This window comes from Vulpes lagopus, chromosome 20 (assembly GCF_018345385.1).
Source record: "Vulpes lagopus strain Blue_001 chromosome 20, ASM1834538v1, whole genome shotgun sequence".
NCBI lineage: Eukaryota > Metazoa > Chordata > Mammalia > Carnivora > Canidae > Vulpes > Vulpes lagopus.
In genome coordinates this window covers 2,235,791-2,249,508 of record NC_054843.1, presented here as the reverse complement: position 1 = coordinate 2,249,508, position 13,718 = coordinate 2,235,791, and the positions used below count along the sequence as shown (strand labels likewise).

Sequence of the window (13,718 nt, the reverse complement as noted above, 5' to 3'; positions counted from 1 at the left end):
GAAGGGCTCCTGGAGGTGAGCCCACATGAGGGCCCCCACCCCACGAGTGTAACTCTCAACCTGGTCCACACTCAGCCCCCACTAGGTTGTCAACTACAGTTTATCTGGTGCCACAGTTAGCCCTTCTGGAAGCTTCCACCCCCGGGGCAAGCCAGCCACAGCTGTGACCCTGTGGTCTCATCCCTCCAGACTTGAGGGTGGCGGTCTTCGTGGGCCCTCGGTGCCCTGCCAGGTCTAAGGAGAGTCGCAGACTGTCAGCCCGCTCACCTTCCCTCGTGAGGACCAAGTGATGGCGGCCGAGCTGAGGCTGGGGGTCCTGGCCTGGTCTGCGTCTGAGCGGTGAGGATACAGACCTGTGGATCCCTATTCTGAGTCTAGACTTCCTCGAAGAATTCGGTTTTCTTTTTTTTCCTTTTCCTTGCTTTGAATGTCCTTTTTTTTTTTTTTTAATTTTTAGAACAGCCTAATTGGGATATATTTATACACCCTAGGGTTCACCCATTTAAAATGCACAGCTCCGTGGTTTTTAATATATTCACAGAATTGCACATCTATAACTGTGATGCAATTTTAGAACATTTTCCATATGCCACCCCCCTCAAGTCATGTGCTTGCTCTCTATTACTCCCTGTTCCCTCCCCACTCCCTGCCCCACCCCTCACCACTCCCCTACTTCCCTTCTCCATGGATCTACCTATTTTGGACATTTCACATAATGGACGCCTACCCTCTGGGGACTTTTGTGACCTGCATCAGTGTTTTTTGGGGAAGAAAAAAATCATCTACCTGCCTCTTTTAGCCTGTGCTGGAGTTCAGGTCCTCACTGGCTGAGTGCACTTCTCAGTCTGATCCTCATCCAATGGTAAGAGGCACCCAGGCTCCCTCTCCCCCTGCACCCCAGCTCCTGGCTCACCCCCCCCCCCACCCCTGGGCAGTGTCCAGCAGAGCCTGGGAGTCCTGGTCACAGAACACATCAGTCCCCAAGACACTTCTCAGTGCTTTTCTCTAGTGTTTGATCACATCTACTGTTACAGAGCACCTGCCAGGGAGGGCACCCACACAGGATGCTGGCCCTGCCTCAGGTGCCATGGCATCCATCGCATCCAGCCACCCCACAGGGTAGGGACAGGAAAAGGCAGACACAGCAGAGCAAGAAAGCAGAAAGGCTGAAGGGCCAGACTGGAATGCTAGAAATGGGAGGAAGCCACTGGAAGCCACCGGTGGATAGGGAGAAACGGAGGGAATAAGACTCCGTGTGCCCTGATGGATGCAGCACCACGACAGCGTCCTGTGTCCTCTCTCCACCCCAGCAGCCACATCCCGGAATTGGGGCAGAAGGTACGGGCACCAGCGACCTCCCTGCTGGGACTATGAACCCTCTGGGGACTGGCTGCCCAAGGGGAGCAGACATTGCGTTGCAAGGGCTGAGCACTAGGCCACCCTGGCCCTGGGGACAGCAGGCTCAGACACGGTCGTCTGGGTGGGGCATCCAGGCCCTTCCTGGCAGGAAGGCTCATCATCTGGAATGACCCAGAACACCCAGTCACACTCGTAGTTTTGTGGTTTGTTTTGTTAAGATTTTATTTATTTATTCATAGACACAGAGAGAGATTGGCAGAGACACAGGCAGAGGGAGAGGGAGAAGCAGGCTCCATGCAGGGACTCGATGTGGGACTCGATCCCAGGTCTCCAGGATCACACCCTGGGCTGCAGGTGGTGCTAAACTGCTGAGCCACCGGGAAAGCCCTAGTTCTAAGCAAGGCCACACCACCACGTCCGGGGGGTGGGGGTGGGGATGATGACATGTGAGTTGGGGGGACACAGTGAACCCGTAACAGGCAGCAAGGATGTCAAGTTCACCTCCAGTGGGAAGTGACACCTTTCTGGGGCTGGGATCCGCCAGCCTTTTCCCAGGTCAGGTCACAGTGCCCCTGTGGTATGGGGGCAGGGGGGGTGGGGCATGAGGGTGGGCACAGGCCCAAGTGGGGTTCCAGCTGCAGAGTGCTGCTCTGAAGGTGTAACCACCAGGGCGCAGAGGTGCAGGAGCCCCTGGCCCCAAGGGGACCCAATCAGACCAGGCTCAGCCACATGCCACTGACAAAACCCAAAGGCAGAGACACGAGTGGCCGTGAAAAAAGAAAGGGATTTATTTCAAGGAGGCCGACGCTGGGAAGACAGCAGACAGGTGTCCCAAGGCCTGTCTCCGGAATGCTGGAAAGACTCCCAGGTTTATGGCAGGAAAAGTGGGGCAAAGTCAGCACGTGCAGGCGGGCCTCGAAGGTGAGGTGCAGCGGTGTCTTGGGGTCGGTCCCGCAGGGTCTCGCCCGCAGTCCTTACCGCCTGAGGCTGTAGTTTGGGTTCCCGTCACGGGGTGCTTTGCCTGAGTTAAGGCTTGAGCTGGAGGGAAGGTAAAGGGTTAGAAAGTCCAGCTCGAGGTCAGAATGAGGTCATTCTGGAATGTTGGTGGAGTCGGGAGCCGACGGCCAAGAAAGAATTTTTGAGATGTCTGGTGCAAAAAAGGTGGTTTTATGAAAGCCGGGGGTCAGGATGCGTGGGGACAGCAAGTTGCCCCAGGGCCAGGAGGGCTGCTGGTCCTCTACTTGGGAGCTGGGGGAGGAGAGGGGGAGGGAGGTGGCCAGGAGGTCTCTGAGACTCCAGAGGACGCTCGGGCTGCTGGAGGCCCTGCCACTGTCACGCGGGGCTTGTCTCTGTCTAGGAAGTCACTAGGGTTAGGACACCCGGGAGTTTCCTGGGGGAGTGGTGCACTCTGCACCACTCTGCACCCCCCCCCCCCCCCGCCCCCGCAGGCCTTGGGTTATAAGGACATTTTACTTTATTTGCATTCCCTTCCACCTTTGTTTCCCACATGCTACGGAGGGGACGGTGGCCCTGGGGCCCCTGGGGCTCCAGAAGTTGAGTCTCTGGGTTTCTGGAAGGGAGGTTATGGAGTAAGAAGGCCTGTAGGTCACGAAGACGTTGGTGCACTGGTGGACGCTCATGTCCTGCAGGGCCGTGGGCTCCATCCGTTTGCCATGTGTTTTCCCTCCCCGTAGTTTGGGGGCAGCCAGGAGGGCCTGAGGACTGCCACACGCACCCCAGCTGGGAGCGGGGAGAGGGCTGCGGGCTGTCGGCTTGCGCTTGGCCCTCAGCTTGCTTTCTGCTGCCTCATCAAGAATGGAGGGGGTTGACGTCGTTCAAAGGTCTTAGGCGCTGGGCTCTCCCGGTCAGCAGGGCAGAGGTGCCCACCCAAGCTGCTGGCCGACCACAAGACCCGAGGGCTTCCCATTTCGTTAAAGAAAACCGTTTCTAGCACCCTTTACACAATGAGCCTCTACGATCAGAGGCCGCGCCCAGACTCCCTCCGGGTGTGCCCTTCCGATCTGGGCATTTCAAATGCCACCAGGGTTTAGGTGAAAATGTGCTTACACAGCTTACACGTAATCGCATCCAAGTGGAAAGCTTTTCAAAAAAAATTACTAATCTCTGGCATATGGTCTCCAAAATCGGCCTCAGCTTCCAAGGCTCCCCGTCCGTCCCGGACACACTTTGCCCCCAGCAGCTCAGAGGGGCTCCCAAGAGCTCTCTTGGAAAGCAAGCTCAGAGCAGGAGAGAATTCTCAGTTCTTTCTGGGTGAACTGCCTCTGGGAATCTCCTGGACTCGCCCCCGCACACCCCTCGCCTCTCCAGCCACGCTCCCCACAGGGGACCCTGCAGTCAGCTGCCTCCTCCTAATCAGTGAAGAGCGACCCTGCAGGGCATCTGCTCCGCACTGGGGACAGTGTCCTCTCCCAGGAAGGGCAGGCCTGCCTCAGAAGGACACGGGAGGTGGTGCAAGGGGTCCTAGGGGGCCCCACATCCATCCCCCACCCCCCGACACAGCAGTGAGGTGCCACCCATCCCCTGGCTGGCCAGGACTGTGAGAATCTTTTCAACGGACTTGTGGTTTCTGAAGGTCTTTACTATCCAAGTCATCGGGAAAGAGGTTCGTTTGTGGTTGATAATTAGCAGCATAACAGTGCTCATAAAATCCCAAATTCACTCACCTGCCCAACCTGAGTGGCTCCAGAAGCACCTGCTGAAGTGAAAGAGCGCCCCGGGGGCCAGGTTCAGTGAAGTGGGACAGGGCTGGGCCTTGGGTGATCCACCAGCTTCTCCAGGTGACTCTCCCGGGACTAGTTTGGGAAGCAGGGACACGGGGAGTGAGGAGCCTAGATTTCCAAAGCCCAGGAAATTCACCAAAATGTCGTGCCCAGGGAGATGACCTCTGCCTCCGTCAAGGAAGAGGGTACCAGAGCCTGAGACCCCTCGAAGCCGGTTAGACTCTCCCCCCACCCTTTGCTCTTCTGGATTTACCTGTGGCTCACAGTGTCAGGGGTGGGGATGAAGAAGGGGGAGGGTGCTCATGAGGTTTGCGCAGGAAAGCAGGGCTCAGTAGGTGAGAGATCAAGGTGGGGAGGGGTGACATGAGCTGCAGAGGGATCATCAGGCCCTCCTAAGAGCCAAGGGCCGCTGACCTCAGAAGAGCACAGAGAAAAGGCAGTGAGGCCAGCGGTTACCCTGCTGGGCCCTGCCGTCCGCAGGGCTCTCACCAGCACCTGTCTCTGACTCTGTAACCTGTGACTTCTCCTCTCTTGTCATGTGACACTGGATGACCCTCCACTGCACGAGGTGTTGAGGATTTTAAACGTTAACAGGTGAAATGGGCTTGGCACGTGGTAAGGGCTCCATAGACGTTAGGCCTTACTACCTAGTGTTAGGATTAATTAGGATCAAAGAAGGGATCCCTGGGTGGCGCAGCGGTTTAGCGCCTGCCTTTGGCCCAGGGTGCGATCCTGGAGACCCAGGATTGAATCCTACGTTGGGCTCCTGGTGCATGGAGCCTGTTTCTCCCTCTGCCTGTGTCTCTGCCCCCCTCTCTCTCTCTGTGACTATCATAAAAAAAAAAAAAAAAAAAAAATTTAGGATTAATTAGGATCTAGTTCCTCCTGAAAACCTGGACCGCTGAGGCGCAGACCCCCCCACCCAGCAGGGAGCCCACGCAGGACTGGATCCCAGGACCCCCGGAGCATGATGCATACTCAACCCAGGGAGCCCCCCAGGCGCCCCGCTGCAGAGGTTTAAACACAAGCCGCCTTGGGTGGCCACAGGGACCCAAGTCACCCAGTCCTGAAGTCGGAAGCCCCCCAGGGAATGGCTGGGCCCAGTGGAGGTGAAGCCCCAGGTAGTGACTCCAGGGCGGGAGGGCTCTGAAGGTGGAGATGCGGGGGTGCAGGGGCGCGGAGCACACAGCCGGCAGGCAGGAGGGTGGGCCACGTGTCCGGGAAGGGGGGGGCACCTCGAGGTCCCCAAGGGTCTGGGGCAGCGCGGGTCTCAGCGGCCGGAGCCCCCTAGCCGGGCGGGCGCAGGGCCAGGGATTCCCGGCGCCGCCGACCGAGCCGCCCCGACCGCCCTGGGCGCCCGCGCTCGGGGCCACAGGCCGCGGACCCCCCATCCCCGCCCGGAGCGCAGCGCGGCCGCGGCGGCGCTCGGGCCTCCCCGTCCGGGGCGGGGCTCCGAGAGGCCCCGCCCACGCCCGGCTGACCACGCCCACATCCGCCTGGCCCCGCCCACGCCCCGCCCCGCGGGCCCGGCCGCGCTGAGGTCACCGGGAGCCGAGCGCCTGCGCCGAGCGGGGCCGAGCGGAGCCGAGCGGAGCCCAGCGAGCGGCGCACGCGGACGCCCGGCCGGCCCGGCATGGAGGCGGAGTGCCGGGTGCTCTCCATCCAGAGCCACGTCGTCCGCGGCTACGTGGGCAACCGGGCGGCCACGTTCCCGCTGCAGGTACGCGCCGCCCCGGCCCGGCTTACGTAACCGGCCGGGGGTCCCCGTGACCTTGGCGGGCCGCGGCGGGCGGGGGCGGGGGCGCGGGCGGCGGGGCCGGGGGTGCCCCCCCAGCTGTGACGCACTCGCTGCCCGCGCGGGCCCGGGGCTCCCGGGGGCGGTGCCCTCCCCGACCCCGCCCCGGGCCTGCCCGGCCCTGCCCCGGGGGCGCCGGCGGAGGGCGGGGAGGCAGGTGTTTGCAGCGCGCACCTGCGGGGGGGGGGGGGCAGGTGCGCTCCCGCAGCCCGGGCGGGCCCCGCCTTGCCGGGGACTCTCCGGGGAGGTGGTCGCGGGCCCGCGGGGGGCGGACAAGGCCTCCCTGCAGGTGTCCAGTGGGGCCCGACCCTCCGGCTTTGGAAGTTGCTGGTCGCTCGCGTCGCAGCCTGTACTTAATGGCGGGCTTCCCCCCGCCTCTCCCGCCTGCCCTTGATGGGTCCCACGGGCCAGGCACCCAGGCTTCCTCTTGCAGCCCCAAGGTTGTGGCTGGGCGGCCCTTGGAGGGGCAGGAGGACGCCTGGATGCGGTGCGGTTTCGTGCCAGGCCAGAGGCAACACCAGGGCGATGGGCACCTCCTTGCCTTGTCCGCCGGCAGGGGTGCTGGGGCTCGGGACAAGGTCGTGGCTCCCCTGCACCGCCCACCGTGGCCTGTTGTCCCCCCTGCTCTCCCTGCTAGAAGCAGGTGATGCGCGCCCCTCGCTCCTTGGGGGTAGGGGGAGCTCTGCCGCCTGTAGGGATTGCGTGGGCAGGGTCACTGGGTGGTGCTGTGCTTGGGGAGAAGGGTGCAGGGTCTCTAAGGCGGGGGCCCTGGAGAACAGCCCCAGGAGGGTGGGGGCAGCCCTCGCCCCTCTTGGCCAGGGAACCTGGGGAGCTGCCCTTGGTAGAGGTATGCAGGGCACCTGCTGGCTTCCCTGCGTCCGGTGCCCAGTCCCTCCTCCCTGTCCTCTGCACACACTCCCTTCTCGCCCCCTGCACCGGGCAGATGTCCCCCTCCTCGGCTGGCCTGGGTCCTCCAGTGATGCCCCTCGTTCCTTCCGGGCACGTGCTCTCGGCTTCCACACCAGTTACCCTGGGGAGGGGCTCCTCCGGGCAGCCCACCTGGGGAAGAGTCCTGCTAAGGTCGGAGCTGCGGTTCTTACCTGTGCCCAGCATCCTCGCCCGCGTGCTGGGGCTGTGGGACCTAGGCTGGGGGGCGGGTGGTATATGGTCATGTCATCTGCCACCTGTCGTGGGGGGCGGACGGGCATCTCAGCACTTCCTCCCGGGGTTGTGGGGCCCAGGAGGAGCGTGGCAGGGTGTCTCTGAAAGCAGGGGCCATTTGTTCGCTTTGTGAACCTGAGGGGGCCACCTTCCACACGGAGCTCAGTTGCTTCACCTGTAGAATGGGCGCGATGGCTGCTCCCAGGGAGATGGGGTATGTGGACATCTCTTGGAGGTGCCAGCTGCTGAACGAGGTGTGCCAGCAGTGCCCAGGGTGCCGTGCTCACCTCCCACCGCGCAGGAGGACCAGACGGCTGGGAGGGCTGGGTGGCACATAGGTGTGTCTGGAGCATCTCCTCGCAGCTGGGATCCCTGCCCCGAGGGGATGTGGGTAGGGTCTTCAGTTGCTTCCCTGTGTGTGTGTTTTGCCCTCATTACCTCCCCTTCCTCCTAATTACCTAAACAGGATACAGTGTTTGGGGATGGAGCTGGCTGGCAAGGGGAGAAACCAGGGGTGCTGGTCCTCCAAACAAGCTGGACCCCAGACACAGCAGTGTCGCGGTGTTGGGGCGGCTGTGACAAAGCACCGCAGACCGAGCGACTTGCACTCGCCGAGTTTATTCTCTCAGTTTTGGAGGCTGGAAGCCCAAGACGAAGGTGCCAGCACATCTGCGTCCCCCCCGAGATGGCTCCATGTGCCCTGGGGAGGTGTCTTCACCTGCTTCCTCTGTGCATGTCTGTGTCCCCATCTGGGGGCCAGGGTCTCCACAAAGGAATTTGGGGAACACAGTTCAGCCCCTAATAGGAATCATTTCCAGAAATTTCTTCAGTTCACTGGACACAGTGCTTCCTTGAGCAGAGTCTAGATTTCTTATCAGTCCACAAACACTCGTTTTGGCCCCCGTTGCTTAGCTCTGGGAGGATCAAACAGCTCCGCAGGGTGCCCTGCAGGGTGCACCACAGTCCGGGCCGGCACTTTGCCCCCGGCCCCCACCACCTGCATACCACTGGAGCAGACTGGGAAAGGGTGGGGATGGCCCGCCCACTGGCCGTGGACCAGCCTGAGCACAGGCTGGGCTGGGCCGGATGGAGCCCGAGCAGGCTGGGGCCTCACACTTGCAGATTCCAGCAGGGGCTCCGAGGGGAAGCGTCGTGTGTCATGGGGGGGGGGGGGTCCTTCTCAAGTGGGCTGGCACCTACTGTACGGCTGGGCTAGGGCACACTGGGGCACACAGCTGGGCACGGGAAGGGAACACAGGAGGGCAGCACGAGGGGGGACTGGCCCGCTGTCCCTTGTCTTGGGGTCTGGCTCTGGGACCGGCCGTGGCCTGCCAAGCCTTCCCAAGCCTCGCGTGCAAAGTGAGACGGGTCCTGGGGCAGTCGGGGCATCAGCTCCCGCAGGGAGTGTGGCGCACAGGCGGGAGACTGGCTGCGGGGCGGTGGCGGTGGCGGTGCTGGGTCCCCACTGTACACGCCTGCAGGCTCAGGCGGGCAGCCCGTGGACGGCGCCCTCCCCGTGCGAAAAAAAATGTGCAAAAGAGAAAGGACCAGAACCTTGGCCCTGCCTCTGGATTGGCTTCCAGGCCCGAGTCCAAAGTATATTTTCATGAGCAGAGACGGGAGGGAGAGCCCCCGGCGGGGTGATCCCACGTGCGTGGCCCCCGCAGTCCTGGGGGAACTGGCAGTGAATGGGGGGCGCCTCCCTGGACGGGCCGGGCCTCCCCGCAGCTCTGGCCTCCCTTTCCGGGGGCAGGAAAGGGCAGGGAAGGACAAGGTGGGGTGAGCTCAGGTGCAGCCGGCCGCCTGCTGCCTCCCGCCAGGCACTGGTGTTGGAAGTTGGAAACCTAGACTCCTCCGGGCGGGGTACGGTCCCTGCGAGCCCCGCGGTGCACGTCTGCACGATGGCTCAGCGGCACCTCCTTGGGGGGGGGAGCGGAGATCCCAGGATCCCCCAGGCCCCCCCCCCACCTGCTTCTGTGCTGTTTCCATGAAGGGGCAGCAGGCCCTGGAGGCCCCGGGTGGTGTGAGGCCCTGGGGCCGCCACGCTCCTACGTTGCAGATGGGACGCGGGGGTTAAAACCGCAGATTGTTGCGCTGCGCTGGGGCCTGGAAGTGAAGTCGGGGTGTTGGCGGGGCCACTCACCCTCCGAGGGCTCCAGGGGAGGAGGACAAGTGTGACCTCTGTGCTGGGGAGGGGACTCACTGGGGGGTCCCAGCGGAGGGGCGCAGCCTCGAAGGGTCGCCTCCAGGAGCCCTGAGGATCTGACTTGGGCCTTCGCTCAAAACTCATTGAAACCCCACGTCACCGCCAGGACGTGAGACAAGACCCCGGGAGTCCTGGGAGCTCGTGCGGGGCCTGCCGCAGAAGCCAGCCTCGCCCTGACTGCGGCCCCAGGACGTCTCTGGTGGCTGGTGGACACCTGGCTTTTGGACGGGGGCCTGTTGCCCACGCTCCGCGGCCCAGGCCTCCCTCAGGACGGGCTGGTGGCAGCAGGCGGTGGGGAGAGGCCCCTACCTGGCCAGTGACATTGGCTCCATCAGCCGGGCAGAGGGATGGCAGGGCCACCGCCGCTGTGGACCCGCGCCAGGCCGCACAGCTGCAGGGACCTGGGCACAGCAGGGTCTCCCAGAGATGCAGGACGATGTGGGGATGGGGGGGACATCCTCTATTTCCAGCCTTTCACCGTCCAGAGCCCCCAGAGCCTCAGGCAGCCTTCCTCAGCAGAAGATCTTTACATCTTTCCCTGAGCGCCCCGGGGTAGACAAGGCCTTCTGCAGCAGAAGTGCGTTTGGAAAATACCAGAAGCACGTCACCCGGCCCTTTAAAAGACACGTTTTTTGCCTTAATGGTTTTCCTGGTGATGCGTGTTGGCAAGCGGCACGAGGGCCGCATCCAAAAGTGCACATCCCTCCTGCCCCATGTGGTCATTCACATCCTTGGGGGTGGCGTGTTGGGTTTGGAACGCATCTTCTGGAACGTTCCCTCGTGCTCCGGGCCATGTAGCTCTCTGCTTGCTTCATTCCCTGCCCCTTGTGACGATTCCCGTTTCCCTGGCCTCTGGAAGTCCCCGGTCGGATCCGGAATGTTCCAGTCCTGCGACGTTGGTGTTACTTTTGCTGTGTCTCCGAGAAGGTCCAGAGTTGCTCAGTCTCTTCATTTCCTCTTTCTTGGATCGGGACGGAGGTTTCTGTTGTTCTCCTTGCTCGTCGTGGGGAAAGCAAGAGCTCAGCCGGCCCCTTTTTCTGATCTTTTCTCAGTGTGTCCGTGCACGAGTGTGTGAGGAGCACGTGGGCGTGTGTGTTGTGTGTGTCGCCCTGCTCCCGGTGGCGCCGACTCCTCGGTGAGCGCTCCTCTCTGGGGCCCGGGGTGGCACCCTGGCTCGTGGCCTTGGTCATCCCCAGTGCGCGCCTGCCTGCATGGGGCCCGTTCTGCTCCCAGGGTGCCCTGGAAGCGTGACACCAAGGAACGGAACAAATGACGGAGTTTCTGGAGGAGAAGGGAAGCCAGCGGGGGGCCCCGGGACATGTGACAGCATCCTGCCCTTGGCCGAGGGGGCAGCGCCTCTTCTCCCTGCCACCCAGAGCGGCCGCCCTGCTCTCTGTCCATACCCGGGTGCCCTGAGTGGGGTGGGGGGCCGCGGTCTTGGCATTGAGCACTCTGTGAGCCCGGAGGTCAGGGCGCGGGACCACGGGGAGCACACACGGGGCACACAGGGCCGTGGGCCTGAAGGCGAGCCGCAGGCTGCCGCGGGATGCGGGGCTGTTTGCAGTACAGGTTCCCGTTGGGGGTCTGAGGACAGCAGACGTGGGTAGCGTGGAGTAGTCACGGGGGCGGGCAGGACACCGGGCACTTAGTCCCGAGGCTGGTCAGGATCCCAGCAGTCATGTGACACCCCGGTGGCCCCTCTTTCTTAATTCTGATTTCAGCTAAAGAGCAGCTAAAGGTCTTGCAAAACAAGCCGTGGTGAGGATTCTTGAGGACCCTGGCCCCTCTCCCCCAGAGGAACCAGGGTGGTCAGGGCAGGAGGTGGGAGCTATGCTGGAATATTCTAGAGCTTCCTCTTTCCTGCTGTTCTGAGTGCTCTGCGTCCCCGCGAGGGCGGATCGCCCGCTGAGCTGCTGAGTTAATGACCGTGTCGTGCGTGGCTGTCAGCAGAGTGGGCTGATGATGCGGCAGGAGGGGATCGGGCCACGGAGAACATGCGTCAGCCGCCCAGGGCCCCCCCACGCGTAGCCGCCCTCGGGAAGGGCCTCGGGTCTGCCTGGGGCAGAAACGGCAGCCGCGGGGGGCAGGCCCCGGAGCTGGTTTGGTCCCGGCTGGTGGCTGGACAGAGTGTTTGCGAGCCCCCTCCCCCGATGAGTCCCTGCAGGTGTCACCTGCCCCCACCGCCCTGCGCCCCGAGAGCGTGCCGAGAGGCATGGGAAGCAGGAGCGATTTCCAAGCTGCCCGTCCAGCCTTGTCTTGGCAGGACACGGAGTGCTTCCCATGCCCCGCGCGCACGTCTGCACCCCATCCTCTAGCAGGTGGAGGGGCCGCTTCCGCGGGCAGGGTGCCCACCACGGGACCGTGCCAGAAACGCCTCCGGTTTGGGCCGCCGTGAACCTCAGTGGTTCTCTCGAGCCCGAGACCCTCACGTCCTCAGTGTGGCTGTGCTTCGTGGTCACGGGGCTGCCGGGTCTTCCTGGCAGCTGCGCAGAAGGGCAGGGGCTGGTGGGGGACGGGGTGGGGGGCGGGAAACGGGCTGGTGGGGCACGGGGGCTGGGCTGGTGGGGGATGGGGTGCAAGGGTGGGGGGATGGGAGCAGGGGCTGGCGGGGGACGGGGTGGGGGGATGGGGTCAGGGACTGGCGGGGACCAGGGGACAGGGGCTGACGGGACGGGGTGGGGCAGGGGCTGGTGGGGGACAAGGGGCCTGCTTTGCTGTGGGGCTTCCTGGCCAAGGCTGCAGGTCTTTTCTGAAATGGGAGTGGGTTTGCTCGTGGAGCCCGGGCTGGGGCCTTGGCCACGCCAGCCTTCGTCCAGAGGCACAGAAGACAGTGGACGCACCCTAGGGTCTCAGGTTGGCAGGAGGGGAGCCCCAGAACCCTAAAACACCCCCAAAGGCAATCTGGGTGGCTCAGCAGTTTAGCGCCGCCTTCAGCCCAGGGAGTGAACCTGGAGACCCGGGATCGAGTCTCACGTCGAGCTCCCTGCATGGGGCCTGCTTCTCACTCTGCCTGTGTCTCTGACTCTGTCCTCCCTCTGTGTCTATCATGAATAAATAAATAAAATCTTTAAAAAAATAATAAATAAAACACCCCAAATCCAGGGGCCACGGCAGAGGCTGAGAAGGAAGGCGAGGATTGAACGAGGTCGTGGGGGCTGAGAGGAAGGTTGTCTACGTTCAGATTCGCTCGCAGAGGTGCGAGGTTTCAGAGCTCTTGGGGGGCAGAAGGTGGGCAGCAGCTCTGCGGCCACCGTGCGGAGTTCGTGGAGCCCTGGGGTACGCAGCCCGGGGGGCCCGGGCCTCCTCCTGGGGGCAGGGCAGGCCCCTGTAGGTTGGGGGGGTGAGGAGAAGAGGGCCCAGGGTGGAGTGAGGACCGACCTGCTGGGCTGCAGAGGAGCCCGGGCACTGCTGGCCCCAGACTGGGGCCCTGTGGGGTGGGGGGCAGTGCTGGGAGGGGGGGCTGGGCTCGTGGGGGGGTGGGCAGCCAGCGTGGGCGGAGGTGGTGCTCCCTCTCCTGCCACAAGGCTCTTTTTCCGCTCGCCTCCCTCGGCCCAGCAGCATTTCTTCCTCTTTTTTTTTTCTTAAACTATCTGGTGACCGACCATGTGCTGTGCTGGTCAATGTGACCAGGGGTGGGGTGGGGGTGGGGGAGGCCGAGTCCTGTGCCCATTTCCGTGGTGACCACACTGCGCCTGGGTGGAAGAGGTGGGCGCGGTGGCCTCTGGTGTGGGATTCGGCTGTAGGCCCCTCGCTCGGAGTGCAGGGAAGTGTGGGGGCAGGAGGCTAGGGGAGTCGTTCTGTGTTGTTCTGTGTTTTCATCTTACTTCGCTAAGTTTCTAGTAGCAGCTCTCCGTGAGACGGGCTGGCACGACCGCCGGCTGGGCAGGTGCCCCGGGCCGCACACCTGCCTCTGCAGCCCCTGAACTGAGGGTGGACCCCCCTCCGGGCAGTGTTCCTGGTGCCCAGACCATGGTCGGGGAAGGTGACCCCTCCGCGGTGGTGCCCACGCTCACGGGGGGTGCACGGGGTGAGCAGGCCCCTCGGGTGAGCGCTCCAAGGCTCCCCGCAGGCCCCGGGGACTCCCACCCCCCAGGGCGCATGACCCGGGACTGTCCCCCACCCCGTGCAGGGCAGCTTGTCCATCCGTGGGGTCCAGAGTGCTCGGGGCCCTGTTCCCAAGGACGAGACTCCTGAGGCCTCTGCAGGGACGGGAACTGGGGTGTGTGTGCCTGGGGAGAACCCAGGTGCCTGCAGGGTGCGTGCAGGATGCCACACCAGCCACCGGACACACACCCTGTCGCTGGTCCCCCGGGGGACAGGAGGATGAGGGGCGGGCAGCAGGGTCCACTCCCCTGAGGGTTTGCTGGGTGCTAACCAGGTGCCGGAGTCCCCGTTCCTTGGAAACTCTGGGTCACCCCTCGCTTTTACGGCAGGCCTAGGTCGGTACCCGTGTGTG

At 63.4% G+C, this 13,718-nt stretch overlaps 1 protein-coding gene across 1 annotated transcript in view; it reads left to right on the top strand.

The window, feature by feature from the left end:
- The first annotated feature begins 5,630 nt into the window (after positions 1-5,630).
- PDXK (pyridoxal kinase) overlaps positions 5,631-13,718 on the top strand; it is a 28,109-nt gene continuing 20,021 nt past the window's right edge. Inside the window, exon 1 of the mRNA XM_041735167.1 lies at positions 5,631-5,820. Within this exon, the coding sequence (XP_041591101.1) occupies positions 5,734-5,820 (87 nt within the window). The 5' untranslated portion in view covers positions 5,631-5,733. The remainder of the gene's footprint in view (positions 5,821-13,718) is intronic.